The sequence below is a fragment of the Eretmochelys imbricata genome, chromosome 3 (assembly GCF_965152235.1).
Source record: "Eretmochelys imbricata isolate rEreImb1 chromosome 3, rEreImb1.hap1, whole genome shotgun sequence".
Classification (NCBI taxonomy): domain Eukaryota; kingdom Metazoa; phylum Chordata; order Testudines; family Cheloniidae; genus Eretmochelys; species Eretmochelys imbricata.
Genome location: NC_135574.1, coordinates 10,678,886 through 10,704,022, shown reverse-complemented (window position 1 = coordinate 10,704,022; position 25,137 = coordinate 10,678,886). Strand labels below are relative to the sequence as shown.

At 47.5% G+C, this 25,137-nt stretch overlaps 1 protein-coding gene across 1 annotated transcript; it reads right to left on the bottom strand.

The window, feature by feature from the left end:
- Positions 1 to 216: 216 nt before the first annotated feature.
- LOC144261933 (squalene synthase-like) lies at positions 217 to 17,270 on the bottom strand. Its single transcript, XM_077811509.1, has 8 exons — positions 17,169 to 17,270; positions 13,341 to 13,438; positions 7,156 to 7,339; positions 5,169 to 5,297; positions 4,039 to 4,230; positions 2,822 to 2,998; positions 2,135 to 2,287; positions 217 to 438 (listed from the first exon to the last, which is right to left on the bottom strand). The coding sequence occupies exons 1-8, from the start codon at positions 17,268 to 17,270 to the stop codon at positions 217 to 219; spliced, it is 1,257 nt and encodes a 418-aa protein (XP_077667635.1).
- Between the last annotated feature and the right edge of the window lie 7,867 nt (positions 17,271 to 25,137).

Genomic DNA, 25,137 nt, shown 5'->3' with positions numbered 1-25,137 from the left:
TCATCCGAACAACGAAAACATCCAACTCCCGCTGCCAGCTACCAGCTAGTGGCTGCAATACACCCAATAGCTGCAGGTCAACCAGCACCTTCCCATTCACAGCTTCAAGGGCTCATGCCACTCTGGAATCCCACAGGGCAGCAGACCCAATAGGAAAGGGACATGAACCCCTTCCCAACATTACCCAACCACTGCCTTCACTCTCCCAACCAACCCTCAGTTCTCATTGGCCTGTACATCCTCCTCCAACGCCTCTGACATCGCACTCAGATACTGCCAACTCAGCACTGCCAGAAGCACGGTGCACGAGAGGTAGATGGGGGAGTAATGGTTATGGGATACCACCGTGCCACTGGGCAAACACAGTGTCTGGATAGAGACGATGATCCGCTGGGTCTTGTTAGAAGATGGGTCAGCACTTGGGATCTTCCGATAGATCTGAAGAGAGAAAAAAAGCCCATGCAAGATTACGAAATAACCATGAGAACAACACACCATCTAGTAGCCCTCAAATGTGAAACGGGACCTCCCGCACAGGAGCTGTATCATTGCAGTGATGCCATGGATATCCAAACAGAACAATACTCCCCAGGAATGGGAAACTGCCTAGTTTGAAAGCTGCATTGAGATCAGAATGGCACCAGCTTAGCAAGATTCAAGCCCCATTTCCCTGGGAACGTTTTGTCTGAGAACTGTGCTCACAGCTGAACTCTGTTTTAGCCCATACTCTTTAGGAGTCAGTCCGCAATGGCGTTTGAGCCATTAGTCTGAACGAGGCTTATCGGCTTTTAATGCTGCTGGAAATTGGTTGGACTTGCTGTTTCTGCGGTAGGGCACCTTCAGCCGTGTGCAGAAGTCTATTGTTTAAAACTAAGTAACAGTTCCTGCTTGGAAGTCCTTGCTAACACCGCCTGCACTGGGATTTTAAAAATATATTTAGGAGCCTAAATCCCATTGGTTTCAGAGGGATTTAGGAACATAAGTACCCTTGAAAAACTGGGCCACGGGTCTAAACATTTTGTAGCCCATCATAAGCCCTGTTATTAATATGGTTAAGTCAGCTCAGCCCAGAGCTACTCGGAGGTCATACAACCACTACAAAGTGGCATCTAATTCAGGGACAGCATTTGCATCTTGCCAACAAGAACTGTCTGTGAACCAGTTAGCTCTGATTTTAACAGGGCCAAGGTACTCCCTTGCATGAGCTCACAATACCGTTCTCAGACAATTTTCAGAGAGTTCCCATCTGCACGGTCCAGGGGAAACATGACAGAATGTTGCTAGGAACAACCATAGGCCCAAGCGTAGCTAGCAGTGTTCTACAGTGGCCCTGCCCATGGCTATGAGACATCCCCTGAGCAGTCTTCTTGCAAGAACCATTTTGTTTAATCAGAATTTGGTGGCCTGGTTTTCAATGGTAATTGATGCCAGTGGGGCCGTCAGCTTCTCACCAGCTCCTTAGAGATGAGGACCATGTCTTTATTTTTGTATAGCATCCAGTGCACTTCTGAGAAGTCCCATTGACTGGAGGGGTACCTGCATTAAGGGACTGTGGCTCTGTGAGATGACAGTTTTAGAAATAGGTGAGTCAAGCCACCAAAGTTTTGCCCTACATATCGGCTAATTTGCACAGTCATAGCAATTAAAGGCCTTTTGTTCTCCATGATGCTCTGGAAAGATACAAAAACTTTCCAGACAGGAACTGTGCAATTCCCCATTAAGTTGACTCACGAGGAAACTGTACAGTATTTAGACAAACAAATATGGGGTGTTTACACAAATTGTAGCACCCATGTTATACTATTGCATACAACTGTGTAATATTGGTGTTGCATTATGCTACAGTATGTATAAAATCTGAATGAAACCTGAGACACAAATGAGTGAGGCCAGAGAATCTAAAGCACCAAGGAAAACAGCTGCATTCCAGACTTTACTATTTCAAGCTGTTTCATGCTATGCTCGTTTCTAGATCTTCAGCAATTTTGGCCAAAAGAAAATTAAAGTTACTAAATGGCTGAAACAGAGGGTTACAGTGGTACCCCCAGCTTAGCCTTAACTGCATAGACCTGAGGAGGAAAGAGGAACATCTACATTTGAAAGTTAGTCATTCAAAGCAAGCGATCCAACCCACCTCTTCCACATACTGGTACATTATAGACTTGACAGCCTGTATGTTCGTGGCATCCATCATTAAAGTGACAGCTTGTCCTTTCCGAATCTTCACCACCCCCCTAAACACCTGTTTGTTATTGTAACAGGCCGCCAGAGTGGCGATGGCCATCACCTAGGGAGAAATGACAAAAACAGCATTTACTCTGTGCTGTAAGCTGTGCACATGGGATGAAATCCTGGCTCCATTTGAAATCGATGGCAAATCACCCATGGTATAAAAGGCAGAGCTTAGCTTAAAGCAGAGAATAGAGAAATGATTTCTAAAGAAGCACTGCTCACAATGGATGACTAAAGCAAAGACAAGGAAGACAGAGAACAGAAAGGTTCCTAATATTTTCATTAACTGTGTAGGATTGTCTTAGTTTAGGAGAAAAGAGAGTCCTGTTTATTTACATTCATCTGGCAGCAACCATTTCCAACTTCCCACACCATATCCAAAAGCAGAGCCATTCCCTTGCGGAAAGGACACAGTTTCTCAGGACGAGGCAAACACTCAAAATGTTCCAAATTGAATTTATTTATGTACCGTTATTAAATAATGCTACTATTAAACACTATGCATAGACCTCAAAGGACATCCAGTTCCAAGGGAGAGGATGAAGCAGCTAGAAGATCCTGTTTAAAACATCTGCAAATGTTAACCTACCTGTGGAATAGCGCAGAAGTTGAAGACACTTTGGGTTTTCAGTCTAGATAAGTAGGTGAGGACATGAGGGATATGGTGTAAAGCATTTGTGATCAGTTCATTCATACACCGGACAGCCACATCAATGTTCTCTGGCTTGGCGAGATCCGACAGCTTCTTGGCATACCTGCTCCAAACCTGGGAATACCGACAGTACATAGTAACACCACTCAGCAGTTAGCACTTTTCAGACATTCATATTCAAAGGGGGCCCGTATCAAACAAAAATCTTATTACTGAACGTCACCTCATTCTCATAATCAGACCTTGTTGCAGTCAGAAAAAGGACCTTTAAAACACTCGAGATTACTCTAGCCTCCAATTCCATTCAGCCCCATTACAGGGCCCCTCTCCATGAGACCTACTGGGATACAGAGACTAACTTCTAGAAGAGAGTCCTACCAAAGTGGTGAATTTCTAGACAGACACAAAACAAAGGCATTTGGATCCCACTCTGCTGAGAAGAATTTGACCCAGGTGGGAGCTCTGAAGCTGAACATCCATGCCTCTGATTCTACAATGCACTTACACACTTATTACAACAGTGATGTCATATCCTGCCAATGGTGCTGGTGCATGGAGCACAGCAATAGCATACTGGGTGTTCTCTGACAGTAGAGGTTTCTCTAAACCCTCTGCTGAACAGGTGCATGACCAAGGACAATAAGCCTGGTCTCCTAGATCACAGCTTTGCTCCATGATCACAGGGAGACAAAAACACCGCAGACGTTCCAGCTTCTCCTCTGAGTTTTGCTTTAATGGACACATTAATGAGATGTTTGGATGTGAACCATGCACTTGCCATCCCTTCATATGACAGTTACTAGTATACAAATTTATCAATGTTAGCAATAGAGTTTAGCCCCTGTGGGACACACACACGGCTAAATGTGACTGCTCAGAGCTCTAGGGCAGAAGTGTTGGCCTAACTCCATGCAAACAGACTTGGGCAAGTTTTTTTTTGAAAAAGCCCAGAGATCTTCTATATCAGAATAGGAACTGAAAGTGAATTCTGTGAAATGAGTCTCCCAACTAGTTCTGACTAAACTGCATCAAAGCAGTACCAGTATCTTCAGTCCTGTCCCCTTCAGATGAGCTGTCTGAATCACAACGCTAACACTTCCTAATGAGCCGTATCTAGCAGAAGTTCCATCTTAAAAAGGGCTGGTTTCCTTTACCTCTCTGGGCCAGAATTCTCTTCCTGCCAACTGGTCCTCCAGATAATCACGGATGATGATGGTTTTCTCAATGAAGACGCCCATGGAATTTGCAAGCTCTGTGTCCTGTCCTATGATAGGGTCTTCTAGCTCCAGCGCAGAGAACAGACGAGAAAGGCCAATGCCCACCAACCCAACAACGTAGTGACAATACTGCAAGGTTTGGAGAGGGGAAAAAATGTTTATCGATCTATATGCCCTAGTCCAAATGGCTACATCAAAATGACACCTGTAGGTTATTGCGTGTGCCGTGTGCGCCTTTTCTTGTTTTGATGACTATGTCAGTGGTATTTGATTTTGCCTCTGAATTCAGAGTTACATGGGCTGAGCATTCCTAAGCATGTCTCTTCATGCCCGTGCTTGACAGCCAACATCCCGACCCCAGGAATATGGTTCTGCAGCATGGATTCTACCACCAGAGCACTGCTCCACTCAGGAAAAATAGCAAATGTGTCATCCACAGCTGTTAGCAGCTGAGGGCTTCCACTTTCCAGATGAAAGACCTATAGGAGAGCAGCTGCTTCAATAGCTGATTCTAGTCAAAGAGCTCCAAAACAGCATCATAAGAACATAAGAATGGCCCTACTGGGTCAGACCAAAGGTCCATCTAGCCCTGTATCCTGTCTTCCGACAGTGGCCAGTGCCAGGTGCCCCAGAGGGAATGAACAGAACAGGTCATCATCAAGTGATCCATCCCCTGTTGCCCATTCCCAGCTTCTGGCAAACAGAGGCTAGGGACACCATCCCTTCAAGGCTCTTTTGTGGACATTTACAAACACTGTCATTCACAAGGGTCAGTAACAACATACAGTAGCTTTTTGATGCCTAGTGAAATTTACATAGAGATCTCATTGCTAAGATAACTCTTTACATTCACATCGAAGGAGGCTGCCCAAGTAGCAAGACTCTGAGTTAACACTTTGTCCTTTGCTCATTTTGGGTACCTGTCTACGACTGGGTGAGCATCACCAGTCCCAGGGGAGAAGAAACTGTAACGATCTGCAGCAAGTGCAGAATGCCAGGCCTCCAGCAGGGACTGTGGGTGTTGCTCTGAGCATGCTCTCTCCATGCTCACTTACAGATTCACTTACCTTATCCCACTCTTGCAGGGAATCAACCTTCTTTTGCAAGAACTCTGCCATACCAGCTCCCATCTTGTGACAAATATCTGCAATCATATCTCGATACACCTTTGCCAGGTTCCTGAACTCGAAGGAGATCTACAACAGAAACCACAAGGAAATATACATAGTGCTGAAAGTGAAGCAGAATTTGGCATTCATTAACAGACTAAGAGAATAATAGGTTACAGCTTAATGGGGTTTTATACTGCTCCCCACTGAAGGGATTGGCAAAATTCCGCACTGGCTTCAATGGAAGCAGATTCAAGCCACTCAGCAATAAACAAAGATTCAGCAAGTTCTTAAACAAAAATTCCTCTGATCTTTGGCCACAGCTCAGATGCAATTTGTATCTTCATGAAGACAATATAACCTTGGGTAGCACCACTTGGGATTTTGTGAATGCTTGCTTACAACAATAAACTCTGTGGGAAGAGTCCCAGCAAGTGAACAGCAGGTAAGCTGATGGGAACAGTGAAAAGAAAAGATTTCCAGTGTTCTTTTGAAGCTCGGCTCGCTATATCGTCCCCAAGGCCCATCTCCCCAGATGTCAGCATGTGTGGATTGCCACTGGATGCCTTTCTCCCAGGCAAAGCAGCATGCTCACATCACTCCTAGCCTCAAACTGCTCCCACAGCTCTTTATGTATTCCAGAGCTAGTTCAAAGCTGCCCTCCTTGTTCTTAAAGCAATCCATGGCCTGGGTCTTTATCTTCCAGACCTCATCTCTTTCTTTTCTCCACTCCCCGAATCCTCTATTCACCTTGCATCAGCCTTTCTCTCTATCAATTCACATAAACCTCCTCTTCTGACAGCTGAAAGAGCCTCCTTATAGCACTATTCTTCAGGTCTATCCTTGGTACTGTGCCTTTCTCTATGATTGTAGTTTTCTTTTAATATTTCATAGATGTATGGCTAGAAAGGACCACTAGGATCATCTGGTCCGACCTGCTGCATAACACAGGCCAGAAATTTTCACACAGCAATTCCATCATTGAGCTCTGTAACTCCTGGTTGAACTAGACCATACCTTTAAGAAAGTATCAATTTAAAGACTTCTGGTGACAGAGAATCCACCACATCCCTGGTTACCTTGCCCCGATGGGTAATTTCCCTCACTGTTCAAAGGCGCATCTTATTTCCAGTCTGAATGTGTCTAGCTGTACCTTTCAGTCACTGGATCTTGTTATGCCTTTGTCTGCTAGATTAAAGAGCTCTCCACTAGAGTCTTAACCTTCTCTTTGATAAACTAAGTAGAACAAGTTCCTCAAGACTCTTGTAAGTAAGTAACATATTCTCCAAAGCCTCCACCAAGGTAACTCCCTCCATAAACTGGGCATCAGGAGGTCACAGAGCGAGTTGCTATCATTCCCCTTCCTTCCAGGGGGCAGGGCATGTCACACCTGAGGTCTATTGACACGGAGAGCAAGAATTACCAAGTCCGTCATTTCACAGTTTGAAGCTCATCTGCTTTTTCAACACCCAAGGGAACATATAATTTTTAGAGCCAAGTTTTCAGAGGGTGACCCTCACTTGCACACATGCAAAGTTTATCAGCATGTAGTTTTCCCCCAATTTTGAATGCAGTCACATGTGCAAGTGTGTAGACCCCCTAAATCACCACAATTACGCACAACTGCAGTGAAATGTACATGACCGTAGGTATGTGAATGGATATGATTTGGGGCCTCTAAAACATAGTCCTCAGTATCAAAGCTGGGAAGTGCCTGAAATTCTAGGGCAGTTTAAAGTTACAAATAAGTTGTTTTTGACATCTCTGATTCGTATATATTCCAACAGCAAACCCGGTGACACTCCAGCAGGCATTGCCAATAACCATGTCTTCAGTCATCTGGCAATTCCTACGTACCAAGTTGCAAAGATGTTTGAAGTGGATACCTGTACTCGTCAACATATGGGTTATATTATAGTTTGAAACATGGAAACTAATGGCTCACCGTTGGAAAGTCCTCAAGCACTTGCTTATACTTCTCCTTGCTCTCCATGTATCTCCAGTCCAGCTGATACAGATAGGAGTGGAAGTCATGCAACATTGGGACCTTGGTTTCTAAACTGATGGTCATATCATCTTCTACAGTGTCCAGAGCTCGGAGAACCAGGTACAATATGCACACAGCATGACTACGGAGGGAGAAAAGGATTCCCTATTACTTGGGATTCCCTATTACTCTGAAAAGTATTTTAAAATTATCACATGGCTTTTGTAACAGACTTTCTCAAATTAAACAGTCCAGCAACAAAGTGGGGGCTATCCAATTTATTGCACCCAGTGCCGCATGTATGATTACCTGCCTTGTGGGCAGGTGACATATGTGTGCATTCAGTGAAAGAAGCTCAAGGCCCTCAGAGACTGAGTATGGGCTCTGGACACCAGAGTGGCTGAACTGGAGGAGCTAAGGGAGGCAGAGAGGTAGAATCATAGGATCAAAAAGTTAGTCTAACCCCCTGCCACGATGGAGGGTTTGTTGTGTCTAAACCATCCAAGACAGATGGCTATCCAGCCTCCTTTTGAAAACCTCCCATGAAGGAGCTTTCACAACTTCCCTCGGCAGTCTGTTCCATTGTCCTGCTGTTCTTATAGTTAGGAAGTTTTTCCTGAGATTTAATCTAAATCTGCTATGCTATAGTTTGACCCCATTGCCTACGGTCCTGCCCTCTGTGGCAGGAGAGAACAACTTTTGTCCATCTTTTTTATGGCAGCCTTTCAAGTATTTGAAGACCGCTATCATATCCCCCTTAACCTCATCTTTTCCAAACTAAACATACCTAGTTCCTTCAGCCTTTGCTCGTATGGTTTGCATTCCATCCTTCTGATCACCTTGGTCCCTCACCTCTGGATCCTTTCCAGTTTCTCTACATCCTTTCTATATAGCGGTGACCAAAACTGGACACAGTACTCCAGCTGAGGTCTGACCAGTGCCGAGTAGAGTGGTACTATCACCTCCTGTAACTTGCCTATTTCTCTGTTAATGCAACCTAAAATGTATTTGCTTTTTTTGCAACAGCATCACATTGCTGACTCATGTTGAGGCTGTGATCCACCACAACTCCCAGATCCTTCTCAGCAGTGCTGCTGCTAAGCCAGTTATCCCTCTTGTGTATTTGTGCATTTGGTTTTGCTTCTGTAAGTGTAGCACCTTGCATTTGTCTTTGTTGAATTTCATTTTGTTGTCTATAGCCCAGTTCTCCAATTTATCAAGATCCCACTGAATTGTAGTTCTATCCTCCAAAGCGTTGGCAACCCCCTGACCCCGTTTTGTGTCATCTGCAAATTTGGTCAGTACGCTCTCTATTCCTACATCCAGGTCATTAATAAAGATGTTCAACAACATCAGTCCCAGAACAGATCTCTGTGGAACCCCACTTGGGACCTACCTCCAATCCAACATCATGCCATTAATAGTTATTCTTTCTTTGTGTTTGTTTAACCAATTATGTATCAATTTAATGGTAGTTCTGCCAAGCCCACATTTCTCCATCTTATTTATCAGAATGTTTTGTGGGACTGTGTCAAAAGCCTTGCTGAAGTCCAGCTATATTCTGTCATAAGAACATAAGAATGGCCATACTGGGTCAGACCAAAGATCCATGTAGCCCAGTATCCTGTCTTCTGACAGTGGCCAGTGCCAGGTGCCCAGAGGGAATGAACAAAACAGCTAATCATCAAGTGGTCCATCCCCTGTCACCCATTCCCAGCTTTTGGCAAACAGCGGCTAGGAACACCATTCCCATCGTGGCTAATAGCCACTGATGGACCTAGCCTCCACAAATTTATCTATTTCTTTTTTGAACCCTTTTATAGTCTTGGCCTTCACAACATCATCTGGCAAGGAGTTCCACAGGTTGACTGTGCATTGTGTGAAAAAATACTTCCTTTTGTTTGTTTTAAACCTGCTGCCTTTTAATTTCATTTGGTGGCCCCTAGTTCTTGTGGCATGAGAAGGAGTAAATAACACTTCCTTATTTACTTTCTCCACACCAGTCATGATTTTATAGACCTCTATCCCCCTTTGTCATCTCTTTTCCAAGCTGAAAAGTCCTATTAATCTCTCCTCATACGGCAACCGTTCTATACCCCTAATCATTTTTGTTGCCCTTCTCTGAACCTTTTCCAATTCCAATATATCTTTTTTGAGATGGGGCGACCACATCTGCACGCAGTATTCAAGGTGTGGGCGTGCTATGGATTTATATAGAGGCAATAGGATATTTTCTGTCTTCTTATTTATCCCTTTCTTAATGATTCCCAACATTCTGTTCGCTTTTTTGACTGCCGTGGCACATTGAGTGGATATTTTCAGGGAACTATCCACAATGACTCCAAGATCTCTTTGTTGAGTGGTAACAGCTAATTTAGACCCCATCAGGTAAGGTTGAAGCTTTGGTGAAGGCTGAGGCCAAGGGGAAGTAGCCCAGGGAATTGAGGGCAGTTTTGCTAAAGGGACATGGCAGCATGTGGCTGCTATTCTTAGGGTTCCTGGGTTGGGACAGTGGGAGCAGTGGGCGGGCCTACAACTGGACAGCGAGAACCCCCCAGAAGGGGCTCTGAACTACTTAGTGGCCCAGCTGGAGAAAGGGCAAAACCATTGTCTCCAGCTAGGAAGCCCTGCGGGTACAACCTGAAACCAGGGCCCGGACTGTTTAAAGACTCCAGACACACCTGACCAGAAGGGGGCACTCGTGAGAAGTGACTGCCACACCATTACACCTAGTAAATAGGAGAGGATACAAGTTGATAAAGTACACGTGGAAGCTGAAGAAAAACAGTCAAATGAAAAAGAGTCCCGTTCAATTACATCAGATGAAGGCCAACAACTAAAAAGGGACAGATTTTAAAAGTGCTCTTATACAAATGCAAGAAGTCTGAATACTAAGACGGGTGAACTTGACTGCCCGATATTAAATGAGGATATTGATATAATAAGAATCACAGAAACTTGGTGGAACTGTGAAAAAAATGGCACACAGTAATACCAGTGTACAAAATATATAGGAATGACAGCGTAGGTTGTGCTGGTGGGGGATTGGCACTATGTGTGAAAGGAAACAAAGTATAGTAAAAATCTTTAAAGAATCAAATTGTACCATAGAATCTCTCTGGATAGAAACTCTATGCTTGAATAATAACAGTGTATTAGGAATATTCTGCAGACCACCTGACTAGACTGGTTATGGTGACTGTGAAATGCTCAGAAAGATCAGAAAGGCTATAAAAATAGAAAACTCAATATTAATGGTGGATTAAACAGACATCCCAGCAATAATGGGGGATTTCAATTATCCCCATATTGACTGGGTACATGTCACCTCAGGACAGGATGCAGAGATAAAATTTCTAGACATTTTTAATGACTGCTTCTTGGTGCAGCTAGTCCTGGAACCCACAAGGGGAAAGGCAATTCTTGATTTAGTCCCAAATGGAGCACAGGATTGGTCCAAGAAGTGAATATAGCTGAACCGCTCAGTAATAGTGACCATAATATAATTAAAGTTAACATCCTTGTGAGACGGAAAATACCAAAGAAGCCCAACACATTAGCATTTTACTTCAAAAGGGGGAGCTGCACAAAACTGAGGAGGCTAGTTAAACAGAAATTAAAAGGAACAGTCACGAGTGAAATGCCTGCAAGCTGCATGGAAACATTTAAAAACATCATAATAGAAGCTCAAATTAAATATATACCCCAAATTTTAAAAAAATAGTACAAGGATCAAAAAAGTCCCACCAGAGCTAAACAGAATAAAAAAGAAGGTTCGAATCAACAAGGCATTCTTTAAAAATCTGAGGTCAAATCCGACTGAAGAAAATAGAAAGGAGCATAAATTCTGGCATGTCAAGTGTCAATGTATAATTAGGCAAGCCAAAAAAGAATTTGAAGAGCAACTAACAAAACATTCAAAAACTAATAAAAAACAAAATTAAGTACATGACAAGCAGGAAACCTGCCAAACAATCAGTGGAACACTGGACTATCAAGGTGCTAAAGGTGCACTCAAGGAATACCAGGCCATTGCAGAGAAGCTAAATTAATTCTTTGCATCGATCTTCACTGCAGAGGATATGAGGGAGATTCCCACACCTTGAGCCATTCTTTTTAGGTGGCAAATGTGAGGAACAGTCCCAGACTGAGGTATCAGTAGAGGAAGTTTTGGAACAAATTGATCAGTTAAACAGTTACAAGCCATCAGGAGCAGATGGTATTCACTCAAGAGTTCTGAAGGAACTCAGATATGAAATTGCAGAACTACTAACTGTGGTACATAACCTATCACTTAAATCAGCTTCTGTACCAGATGACTGGTGGATAGCTAATGTGACACCAATTTTATTTAAAGGGCTCCAGAGGTGATCCTTGCAGTTACTAGCTGGTAAGCCTTCCTTCAGTACCAGACAAATTGGTTGAAACTATAGTAAAGAATGGAATTATCAGACACATAGATGAATGCGATTTGTTGGGGAAGAGTCAACATGGCTTTTGTAAAAGGAAAATCGTGTCTCACCAATCTACTAGAATTCTTTGACAGGGCATCAACAAATATGTGGACAAGGGTCATCCAGTGGATATAGTGTTCTTAGACTTTCAGAAATCCTTTGACTAGGTCCCTCACTAAAAGGCTCTTAAGCAAAGTAATCAGTTATGGGATAAGAGGGAAGGTCCTCTCATGGATCAGTAACTGGTGAAAAGATAGGAAACAAAGGATAGGATAAATGGTCAGTTTTCAGAATGGAGAGAGATAAATAGCAGTGTCCTCCAGGGATCTGTACAGGGACCAGTGCTGTTCAAAATATTCATAAGTGATCTGGGGAAAAGCGGGTAAACAGTGAGGGGCAGAGTTTGCAGATGATACAAAATTGCTGAGAAGAATTACAAAGGGATCTCACAAAACTGGGTGAGTGAGTAACAAAATGGCAGATGAAATTAAGTCTTGATTAATGCAAGGTAATGCATCCTGGAAAACATAATCCCAACTCTACATACAAAATGATGGTGTCTTAATTAGCTCTTACCACTCAAGAAAGAGCTCTTGGAGTTCTCTGAAAACATCTGATCAATGCACAGTGGCAGTCAGAAAAGCTAACAGAATGTTCAGAACCATTAGAAAAGGAATAGATAAGTCAGTGTCTATATTATGTTCAGTCTTTACAATGGAGCGAATCATGGTATTCAGTAAGTACAATCAGTTTCTATTGTGCAGAAAAGATTTTGCCTTAGGGCTTGTCTAAATCTGAAATGCCACAGCAGCATTTGCTGTACTGCTTCAGTGTAGACACTACCTACGCCGACAGGAGGGGTTCTCCTGTCAGGGTAGGTAATCCACCTCCCCAAGTGGCAGTAGCTAGGTTGAGGAAGAATTCTTCTGCGGTCTACACTGGGGGTTAGGTCGGCTTAACTACACCACTCTAGGGGGTGGATTTTTGACAACCCTCAGTGATGTTGCCGGGTCGACCTAACTTTTTAGTGTAGACCAAATCTTAGTTACTTTTGATTTCAGTTTAGCTAGAAGGTGCAGAGAGGGTATTTTCTTCATTTGGACCAGATCATTCGAAGAGGAGAAACCAAGCCAGAGTTGAAAAAACAGGAAAGCTGTTTTCTTCTTCCAATCTATGAATAAAACCCCAGAGTGAAAGGACGAGATCTCAAAATTCTACCAACATGAAGACCGTGGGGCCAGATTTTCAAAGGTATTTAGGCTCCTAATGATGCAGATAGGCACTTTTGAAAATGCCACCAGGCTCCAAAGCTTGTCAGGTACCTATCTCCCACTGACAACGCCTATTTATGGCCAGGACACTTGATTAACCCCCCCCCCCCCACTCCCACTCAGCCAGGTGCTTCTGCTGGGCTCTTGCTGCTTGCATAACCCTCTACTTGTTAACCCTCTACGGACCAGCTAAGCTAGGTGCTCCCCTGGTATGGATATATTTACATTAACCCTGTCCTGGCCAGCACAGTTGCCCTAGTGACCTTCCCATGTCCAATGTCCCCAGCCACTCCCACTGCATGGAACTTGCTTAATTAACCCTTTCCTATGATGTTAAGGTGAGGAAGTGACTGGCCCCTGCAGCACAGCCTATGCCTATGAACTCCCTCATGTCCAGCTCCCCGCTGTGGGCACTCACCGCAGCTCCCCATCCAGGGCCTGGATGACAGCAGCGAAGCTCCGGCTGGTCTGGTTCAGGTACCGGTAGCAGATCTTGAGTCTGTCGCTGAGCGCATCCTGTGGGCAGAGCAGAGGGGACACGGGCTGCTGGAAGTGGGCAAGGCCAGGCAGATCCCAGAGGGGAAGCCTTGGTGCAAAAGCCGGCTGCCCCTCCAGAGCCGGCCCAGTGGCAAGGGGGAACACCCGCCGGAAACCCCACCGCCCTTGGCCACCCTCCCACAGGGGGAACAGCACGGTCTGCTGTGCCTCCTAGCAGAGCTCCGGGGGGCCTAGAGGGAGCACCCATCTGCTAACCCTGTGTGCCCCAGAGACACTGAACCCCAACCATTGATACTGGGCCCCCAAGAAGAGTCCCTTCCCATCAATTCCATGCACCCTGGAGCAACCCGTGACTTAACTCTATGTGAAATGGTCCCCGTGGTGTCACCTACCAGGATGTCTTGCAACCTCAATACATATGTTCAATGCATAGCACCTTCTCTGTACTGCTAGATGGTAAATATTGATTTAAAATCTATAGGCTAGTTATTTGCCTGTCCACTAGTGCACTGCAAGGCTTTATGGAATATAAACATGCATCGCTAAGAAAAGAACACAGTCATTATGAAATCTAGTTGATTTTTTAAGTTTAAATTAGTTCCATGTACTACACTTTCCTGGGCTCTGGTGCTTTATGGTTTCACATTCACATTTTCCTTCTTTTCCCTGTATTTTTCACTCCCCTAACCTCATGTGGAAGCACAGTACAAACAGGGGCAAACTGATTGGCTAATGCAGGAGAAATGCTGAAAGTAATGTAACATCAACAAATCCCGGTTGTCAGTAGGCAGGATTGAACCTGGGATCTCTGGAGGTTAGTGCATGAGCTTCTACCGCACGAGCTAAAAGCCAGCTGGCTGCTAGCTAAGGCTGTAGAGCAGATTCATAATCTCTCTCTAAGTGGTCTCGGTGCCACTAGATAGGACAGAGCACCACACCCTGGAGGTGTCCGGGTTACAGTAACTTGATATGAAATGCTGTCATACGCAATGAGCACAGCTAGGGAGGAAACCCCCAGAATAAATGGGTTTTCCTCTGATCTCTGTCTGTTACAGTACTCTTTGGTATCACTTGTAATGCTAAATAGGTAAAACATTTTTTAGACAGGAGCATGATATAAAGTGAAAGTGTTGGTTTAGTATCTTTTATTGAACCAACAGAGAATTTTATAATACAAAAACTTTCAGACCAAGAGGGATCTTTCCATATTGAATTCCCTATATCCATCCATATTTTTAGACAGACCATTCCCCATCTCATCTCAGCTGGAAACGGGATAATTAAACCCAGGGGAGATGATGAGCCCTAACTGTAATAGAGATTGTTTGGAGGGAGAGGGGGGACATATTTTGAAAGTGTTTTCTCCAAGTGGAATGACTTGCCTCACTAATGTTGTATCAATGTGAAAATAGTTGATTCAAAATGGCACTTACCATCCTTCTGAACAGTGACTGCTAGCAGTCACCAGCTTGGGAACACAAAGTGATGCCTCAGTCCTACTAGCTGATCAACACTGGTGTGCCCCATTGGGCTGCAAAACAGACAACATCTGTTCGCACTGAGCCCCATTGTCACTCACTGATCACACCCACATAGATCAACTTGCAGGACCTGGGTCTTAAGCCACAGCTACATGGCAAACTTTGACTGACACAAGTTACATCGGCGTACAGCTGCCGCAGTTAGTATATTGCTTGTGGTTGTGCATATGTAACACCAACAAACCCTGGTTGTCAGCAGGCGGGATTGAACCTGGGACCTCTGGAGCTAAATGCACGGGTCTCTACTGCATGAGCTAAAAGCCACATGGCCCTAGGGACGTAGCAGACTCATACAGCAGCCGTTCTATACCCCTAATCACTAGAGGGAACAGACCCCACACCCAGGAGTTACACATACTTGGCTCCTTGCGTTGGCGCTGCGGATACTCACCAGGAGCACTTGTGAGTGCAGTGCGCCATGGGTAGGTATATCAGTGTGCAACTCTCCACCTCCAGCCCACCGCCCTTTGGGAAGTGTTGGCAATGCATGATGGAGCAGAAACCAGGGGTGACGGGAGCAAGGGGTCAACTTCCCAGTGTGCCACTGTCTCCATTCCATAATGTCATCTCTATCGCATAATTCCCCCCCCTTTTTTTAAAATCCCACAAACCCGCATTGCCCTTCTCCTGGTCTGCCATCTCTGACGAAGCATAGAGCCTGCACAGCGCTGCACTTTTGTCACAGGCGTTACAAGCACAAGGGGCATGATCCTCTGGGATTTGCAGAGCCATAAGAAGAATTGATTCAGTGGGAGACACGACAGTATCCCTTCTTCTGCATCCCCCGTGTAATATGCTCATAGATGTCCACCTTTCTCTGGCTGGTCTGGAGTTGTGTCTGCACAGCCTCTTCTCCCCGCAGGCCCAGGAGATCCAGTATCTCCTGTCCACTCCCAGCCAGAGCGCGTCTGGAGTGTGTAGCCGGCACGGTCAGCTGGGCAGTGGCACACAACAAGGGAGAGCTGCTAGGTGTGCTTGCCGAGCTGGACCATGAGGAAAAGGCATTTCAAAAATTCGTGTAACTTTAAAGGAGAGGTTTCAGAGTAGCAGCCATGTTAGTCTGTATCCGCAAAAAGAAAAGGAGGACTTGCGGCACCTTAGATGCATCCGATGAAGTGAGCTGTAGCTTATGCTCAAATAAATGTGTTAGTCTCCAAGGTGCCACAAGTCCTCCTTTTCTTTTTAAAGGAGAGGGGGGCCTTCCAGTCTCTGTGACCTGACGGCAGTAGAGTTCACAACTGTGACCAGAGCAGTCAGTGTCTGGCATTGTGGGACAGCTGCTGGAGGGCTGTTAGGGTTGACATAAGTCATGCAATGTCTACACTCATGCTCTGTCAACATTGGTATATCGACCCTGGCTCAGTGCCACTCGGGGAGATGGTGCTACTGTGTCACTGTAATGGGGCACTTACATTGGCGGGAGACAAATTTAAGTGTAGACACATGCCCAACTAGGTCAATGCAAGGTGGCTTAGGTGGCCCTAACTTTGTAGTGTCGTCCAGGCTACATACGCCACTGCTCCAGCAACTCACGGTGCCCAGGCAGACCTCTGCATCCAGTCAGGGTGACTCGCAGGATCGGTGTCTTAGCCAGTACAGCCAGCTTTACTGCGGGTGATTCATGGGATAAGTACAGTGGTGACGGAGTCTTTCACCTCTAGGACTTGAGTCTGATCCTGCCCCAGAAAGAAGTGACCTGTTCCCACTGAAGTCAGTGGGAGTTTTGGCACAGAATTCAATAGGAGCAGGGTTGGACTTCAGTAGCTGTTACCATGGCCCTATGTGAAATTAACTGCTGACTGAAGATTAACTTTGTGTCCCTCCACCCATTGTCTTACCTTGATCCAGTGCCCTTCACTCTGACCTCACAATAAATACTGCGCCACAGACTCCAGGTCAGGGTCTTGCCTTGGCCAGCTGGCACATGTCAAGACCTTTTCCATTCAGCTGGAAACATTCGATAAAACTTTGGTCTGGGAACAATAGTGTTGCCCTCAAGCAGCAAGAGCCCCATGTAGTCCCACTAAGGCCTCCACTTCAGGGAGATAGCGTTCGGCACACTGCCACAGGGCTAGCTGGGAGCACCAAACATCTGTAGGCATGTACTTGTTAACAAGACAGTATCAAGGCTGGACACTGGTTTCACGGGTCAGACGAGATGCCCCGTGGCCAGCACCCTCAGCCCACACCCCGCCCACTCTGCTCACCTGGTCCAGCGGGGGCATCACCGCCGTGCCGCCGCCCATCTTAAACCACAGCAGGTTGTAGAGCTCCCGGGGGCGGCCCAGCCACTTCCCCACCCGCTCCATGGGCAGCCGCGCGCACCTGGGGACAAGTGACATGGGCATAGAATTTCTACCGGATGCTCAAAGGGGCTGCAGCTCATTTCGGAGTCAGAGAGGCTGTAGGGTCCAGCCCTGTGTGCGGCCCCCCAGGGACCCTGGGGGGGAGGGGGCATCCAACGGCCTGAGCAAAACCCACCCCAGGGGCAGCACCTCCTGCCCTGCAAGACACTGTCCCGGCCCCACTTCCTGACACTGCCCCCACCAGACAGGGACCCCCCCCCCCCACATCTTAACTGCCCCACTGCCCTGCCCCCACTGCCTGACACTGCCCCATTGACCCCAACTGCCCCATTGTGCTCCCTGCCAAACACTGCCCCGCACCCATTGCACCCCCTGCCCGACACTGCCCCCTGCCAGACATTGACCCCACCCCACCCCAACTGCCTCTTCGCGCCCCCAGCCACATACATCCTCACCAGCCCCTCTGCCTGACGGCGCCTGCCCTGCCAGACACTGCCCTGGCCCCACTGCCTGACACTGCCCCCACCAGACAGGGACCTCCCCCACATCCCAACTGCCCCACCCCCACTGCCCCACACTGCCCCCATCAAACATTGACCCCCCTCACCCCAACTGCCTCATCGCTCCCCCAGCCAAATAAGTCCTCACCAGTCCCTCTGCCTGACACTGCCCCCACCAGACAGGGACCCCCCCCACATCCCAACTGCCCCACTGCCCTGGCCCCACTGCCTGTCACTGTCTCCCCACATGACATGCCCCCCCCCGCCACATACAGCCACGCCCAACACTGCCCCACCCCCACCAGACACCACCCCCACTGCCCAGGCACTGCCCCCCCCCCCGGGCACTGCCCCATCACCCTGTGCTTTTTCCCGCCCCTATACAGATACATTATCCTTCTACCCAATTCCCACTGCTGTTCCCGACTCCTATACCGATAAACTGCTCTGACGACCCAGCGCCAGCCCTCAGAAGCCCAGTTTCCATGTAGGGATGGCACAGTCGCTGTGATGGTCCCTGTGCCTGGCACCGCCGCTGTCGCTTATTGTATCCCATCACCTTGTGTTACCTGTGTGTATCCTGGCGAGCTCCCTCCCTGCTCTGCGCCCTGCAGAGACCCCTCCCTGGCCCTGATCCTGCTGCTGGACCAACTGCCTGAACCCAACTGCCATCTCCCCGGTTCGATCAGCAACGTGGTGCGACCCAACGGATCCTCTGGGGGAAAACGTCGTTGTCTCTGCTTGTCACGCTGTCCGGTGTGGTTCACCACCGTGAGTCCCAGCTTCAGGGCAGACTGACAAAAGCAGGGCAGACCCCCCCGTTCGGGGGGGTATGTTCTATCATTACATTTCACCCACCCAGTAACAAATGTGAACTCCTGAGTCACTGTAGCAGTCTTACCATGGGTCTCCCCCTCCGTCTTTTGTCCTTCTTATTCAAGGGAAATGGAGTCTGGTCCGGCCCTATCATGACACAAAGGATAATGACTTTACCATACCCACTCTTTGCCACTGAATCCTTCTTCCTACTGCAGTATATCTGTGTCATGTTCTGTTTGCTGAAGAACGGAGAAATAAGGGTACATGTGGTGAAAGGGAAAGAACTCAGGCATGTTGTTGACAGGCAGTGGGATGACAGTCATGGAGCAAGTATTCAAGCACACAAAGAAGGGTTATTGTCACCCCTTTCTGTTGCCCCTGCGGCCTAACCAAGGTGCTTCAGACTCAGGAATACACAGCTGCTGGGTCTATGACTCCCCTTGTGGCTTTCTCGCCTATTCTGATGGGAACTGTCTTTATCCCAGACTCACCTTTTACTCCGGCCAACCCACAGAGTTCCATGAACCCGCAGTCCATGTACGGGCAGTCTTGCTTTTTGTGTCCTTTGCTCCCACACTGGTAACAAATTACTGCGCCAGCAGTTGGAGCACTTGTATTCACCTCTTGCATCTCTTTCCTGGGTTTTGATGAAGGAAGATCCTTAATCTTCTTTCCTCCTTCCTGGCTTGTAGGGGGATGCAGTTCTCTCCGTGGGAAATCTACTTCCACATACTCCTCCATTACTTTTACTGCAGCATCTAGTGACTCTGGCTGATGCCTCCAGACCCAGACCCTAGAAGCCTTCGGGAGGCTCTGCATAAACTGCTCAAGGATAATTGAGTCCACCAAGGTCTCTACGTTCTGCCAATCTGGCCTCAACCACTGAGTGGCCCAGTCTAACCTCTTCCGTGAGAACACCCTGAGATGCATTCCACCATTCCACCTAGCCGCTCTACATTTCTGGTGGTCCCTCTCCGCTGACAGGCCCACCCTGTCCAGAATAGTGGCTTTCAGAGGGTCACAGTCTCTGTTTTGGGGTTCACTCAGGGCCGTATAGGCCGTTTGAGCCTTGCAGGTGAGATAAGGGGCCAGTCGTAGCACCCAACTACCCAAGTACCATCCAGCACGGGCAGCCACCCACTAAAAAGGCACTGGGGGCATCTCGCAGGGCCATTTTATGTCCCTGGCCCACTGCCCAGTTTCCAGTTCCCTCACTGAAAATTACTAACAGCTGCAGGAGCAACTGCTGTTTGAGACCTCTCTTTAATAAACTCCTGTAGCATCTGCTGCTGCTCTGCCTGCCAATTCAGGAGAGCTCATCTCTCCACCTGCTGGGTCTTCTGAATCTCTGTCTGTTGCTCCACTAGCCAGTGCAGCATCTCCTCCACTGTGTCCAGAGCCCCCTGCCCTAGCTCAGGTCACCCCTCCAGGCTCCTTCTCCAAACCAAGAGGGTTAGGATCTCGGACAAGACCCCAAGTGTCACAGGGTGCTCCCTCAGCTACCCTGTGTGTTGCATTGTCTTGCTGGTTTCCATGGCGCCGCAGTCATGAACATGCCTGAGTTGTTTCCCTTTCACCACATGTACCCTTATTTCTCCGTTCTTCAGCAAACAGACCATGACACAGATATACTGCAGGAGGAGCCTTCTACGTAGCTTCTCGCCTCTGCAGCACTCACCCTCTGAGCAACTCCTCCCTGCTTCCAGCAGAATCATAGAATCATAGAAGATTAGGGTTGGAAGAGACCTCAGGAGGTCATCTAGTCCAATCCCCTGCTCAAAGCAGGACCAACACCAACTAAATCATCCCAGCCAGGGCTTTGCCAAGACAGGCCTTAAAAACCTCTAAGGATGGAGATTCCACCACCTCCCTAGGTAACCCATTCCAGTGCTTCACCACCCTCCTGCGGACATAGTGTTTCCTAATATCCAACCTAGACCTCCCCCACTGCAACTTCAGACCATTGCTCCTTGTTCTGTTATCTGCCATCACTGAGAACAGCCGAGCTCCATCCTCATTGGAACCCCCCTGCAGGTAGTTGAAGGCTGCTATCAAATCCCACCTCACTCTTCTCTTCTGCAGACTAAATAACCCCAGTTCCCTCAGCCTCTCCTTGTAAGTCATGTGCCCCAGCCCCCTAATCATTTTCGTTGCCCTCTGCTGGACTCTCTCCAATTTGTCCACATACCTTCTATAGTGGAGGGACCAAAACTGGACGCAATACTCCAGGTGTGGCCTCATCAGTGCCGAACAGAAGGGAATAGTCACTTCCCTCGATCTGCTGGCAATACTCCTACTAATGCAGCCCAATATGCCATGAGCCTTCTTGGCAACAAGGGCACACTGCTGACTGATAACCTGCTTCTCGTCCACTGTAAACCCCAGGTCCTTTTCTGCAGAACTGCTGCTTAGCCAGTCGATCCCCAGCCAGTGAACCTACAGCCTTCTCCAGGCTGCATCAAGCTCAATGACCAGGGTGCTCTGTCACAGAGCCTTATGCCAGAGGTTCTCAAACTGGAGGGCAGGCCCCCTTGGGGGATGCGGAAAGTATTGTGGGGGGGAGGCGGGAGAAGCTTTATGGGAAAAAAACGTACTGCGCACATTTTACCCCCAGCAATGAATTACTAGCAAAGCTGATTCCTCCAGACAGATCAGGTCCTCGGATGGCGCTGTGCCTTTGACTCTAGATGGCGCTTGACTCTAGATGGCGCTGTGCCTTTGACTCTAGATGGCGCTCTGCATTTTGACAGATTTCTGTTAAGCTTGCCTCACATTATACAGCCTCGTTGCCATCTATACGTTAATCCGTTTGCTACGATGCGGTGTGCACATTTCATTGTAAGCACCTTTTGCTTTTGCCCTATTGTAATCAATCATTGGCTCACTCGCCGAACAAAAAAAAACAAAAACAAAAAACAACTCCAGTGAAAAACAAAGACGCCAAAACTGATTCAAGGGAGGCACTGCTGTCGTATATATCAGTATATGTACTTGTGTGGTGGGACGGAGTGGGGAGTAAACTACTACAGACACAAAGAAGGGGACATGATCAGATAAGTTTGAGAACCTCTGCCCTATGCTATTTAACATTTTTTTTATCAGTGACCTGGAAGAGACCACAACATCATCACTGATAAAGTTTGCAGATGACACAAAAATTGGAGGAGTGGTAAATCATGAAAAGGACACATCACTGATTTAGAGTAATCTGGATCGCTTGGTTCACTGGGCACAAGCAAACCATCTGCATTTTAATATTGCTAAATCTAGGAACAAAGAATGTGGGCCATACTTGCAGGATGGGGGATTCTATCCTGGGAAGCAGGGACTCTGAAAAACATTTGGGTCTCATGGTGGATAATCAGTTGAACATGAGATCCCAGTGTGATGCTCTGGCCAAAAGAGCTAATTGTCATCCTGGGATGCATAAACAGGGGAATCTTGAGTAGGAGCTGGTCACGGATACGTTTGTGACACACGGATATGGTCACACACCGCCCTCCCATGCTGTGGGCCAGTCTACCACCGGGGGTGGTGGGGGCGGGGGGCTACTGAAGCAGGAGATGTCCCCCAGGAGAGCTTGGTGGGAGGGAAGGGGGATGGAGCAATGATTAGGGCGCTAGCCTGGGTCTCGCTCTGCCACAAACATTGGATGACTTTGGGCAGGGCACTTTTTGCCTGTCTGGGCCTCATGTCCCCGCCTGTCAATGGGGATAATAGCACGTCTCCACCTCCCAGCGGTGTTGAGGCGAAACATGTTAGTGCGGGAGGCACTCAGATACTACAGGAATGGGACACAGATAAGTACCTCAGAGAGCTTGCAGTATAGGCAGGGGTAACGCCAACTCCCCCACGCTGCACCTGCAGCTGTGACAGCTCCAACAGGGGAGATGGAGAGAGACCCATCCCACAACAAGCAGTTGCCTGGGGGTTAAAGCTCTCACTCCTGTTGTGGGAGAGCTGTATTCAAACCCCTGCTCCAAAATAAGAAGAATAGGGATTTGATTTGAGTCTCCCACATCCCAGGTAAGTGCCACCTGGCTACGGGCTGAGATAGGCAACCCCACCCCTTCTGTCTGGCGACAGGTCTTAGGTGTGCTCTGGGAAGCCTATGGGATCAGGGCCCCGCTGGTAAGCTAAGTGGTGGAACATCTGGTTTGAGAAGCCTGCTTTGGGGGCCCTGGGGCTTTGGCTTTAGCGAAGGCTCTGAGACGCTTCAGGGAACCCTCTGTACATGCCCGTGGGTGGAAACTGAGGCACCTATGGGAGTAGGCGGTGGTTTTGAGAATGTCATTGGCACCTAAATATTGGCTGTAGGTGCCTCAGAGGCAGTTAGGTAAACACCTTTGTCTAGCTGACCCTTGCACGCTGCCAGTGTCCGGTATCGAAAATAATTTGTTTGTGTGCGCACACCACTGCCCTCTGCTGGATGGAATCAGAATCGCTCACCTGTGTCAGAGGTGCTATTTGCAGGGAAATCTCCAGGGCTAAGGATCTGTGCTGGAGGGAGCAAGGGGCTCTGAATGGATATGGTGTGCAGCAGAAGAACTGTGCAGTGCTGGGTAGTCAGAGAGTTGCTGTAGCATTTGGAAACCCGAGATGCTAAGGAAAGCACTGATTTAAAAAGAACCCGTATTGTGACATTGTTAAAACCAGATCAGGGTCTGAATTGTTTATAAGCAAATACTGTATGTTTTGTCTTGTAACAGACCAAATAAATCACATGCCAGAGTCTGACGTGTCCAGTGCAAATGTGCCAAATGAGGGGGGGCACCGAGAGAAAGGTGGGCATTCAAACTCTAAAAATCATCAGCAGCAGCAGTGTTTGTAACAGTGCATTTTATACAGGATTATTTCCCCACCTATTGACATTTCTAAGCCAATCCCTGCTCTCCAGACTGCTGTGACTGGACCCAGCCTCTGGGTGCCTTAGCGTAGTGGTTCTCAACCAGGGGTATGCGCACACCTGGGGGTACGCAGAGGTCTTCCAGGGGGTACATCAACTCATCTAGATGTTGATAGAATTTTTCTCTCCGGGAGGGTACGACAATGGAAGGTTTGTTAGTGTCCCAAGGAGCCGTCCTCACTTAATATAGTTTTCCTCTACTCTAGAGGTACATAAGAATGGCCATACTGGGTCAGACCAAAGGTCCATTTAGCCCAGTATCCTGTTGTCCCACAGTGGCCAATGCCAGGTGCCCCACAGGGAATGAATAGAACAGGTAATCCTCAAGTTATCCATCCCCTGTCGCCCATTCCCACCTTCTGGCAAACAGAGGATAGGGACACCATCCCTGCCCATCCTGGCTAACAGCCATTGATGGACCTCTCCTCCATGAATTTATCTAATTCTTTTTCTAACTAGTCCTCAAATTGCAGGGTTTGGGTCTGACTCTCTCCCAGATTTGGGGGGTCTTCCACTTTGTGGTTTTGGTGCAGCCAGTTGCAGAACAGAAGCCAGTCATAAAGTTTGGCTCTGGACCAGAAGCTAAGAAAGATGAATTTAACTTGGAACAGGTGCAGAGAAGGGCTACTGAAATGATCAGGGAATGGAGAACCGGTCTTGTGAGGGGAGACTAGAAGAGCTTGGCTTGTTAAGTCTAGCAAAAAGACGGCTGAGCAGGCATATGACAGCTCTCTGCAAATACATTAGGGGGGTAAACACCAGGGAGGGTGAAGAGCTACTTAAGCTAAAGGACAATGTTGGCACAAGAACAAATGGCTATAAACTGGCCATGAATAAATTCAGGTTGGAAATTAAAAGACAGTTTCTAACCATCAGAGGGATGAGGTTCTGCAAATTTATGAGAGTGATTGCATGACAGGGCTGCTTGTGCTGGTAAGGGGCAGGGCTCATCAGGCTGGGGGGGGTCACTTCTGGTTTATATTTCATGTTTCTAAATGCTCATGCTTCAGGGTTTCAGCCGGCCATCTGCAGGGATCAGGAAGGGATTAGCCCCTTCTCCTCAATGTATTCTGGGTTATGGTTTTTTTTTTTTTTAAAATTGCCTTCCTCGGAAGCATCAGGACTGGCCACAACTGGAGATTCGGTGGGAAGGGCCAGGGCTCTGAGGTAGTACTGAGCAGTTGCTCTCAGGGGCTTGGCTGGCTGATTCTTCCTCATGTGCTCAGGCTGTAGCTGATCACAAAATGTGGGGTTAGGAATTTTCCCCCAGCTCAGATTGGCAGTGACCATGTGGTTTTTGGGTTTTTTTTTTCCTTCCTCTGCAGCTAATAGTTGCAGGTTACTTACCAGGATTATCTGAGTATATTTTAATCATCTCCCTGCCATTGCAGGATCCTCGGACACTGCACCTTGGTTCATCCTGTTTTCTTCCTGTGGCACATTGTAGTCTCGTCTGCTGTGGGCTGAAATGCTTGGGTCTCATTTTGGTTGTTGGTTCTAGTGGGCAGGGGCTGGGTGGCCTGTGACAGACAGAAGGTCACACGAGATGATCTAGTGGTCCAGTCTGGCCTTAAACTCTCTGACTCTCCAGAGTTGAGGCATGTTCAGAGCCAGGAATTTGGTTGCCGGCTGGGGTGGTATTTTT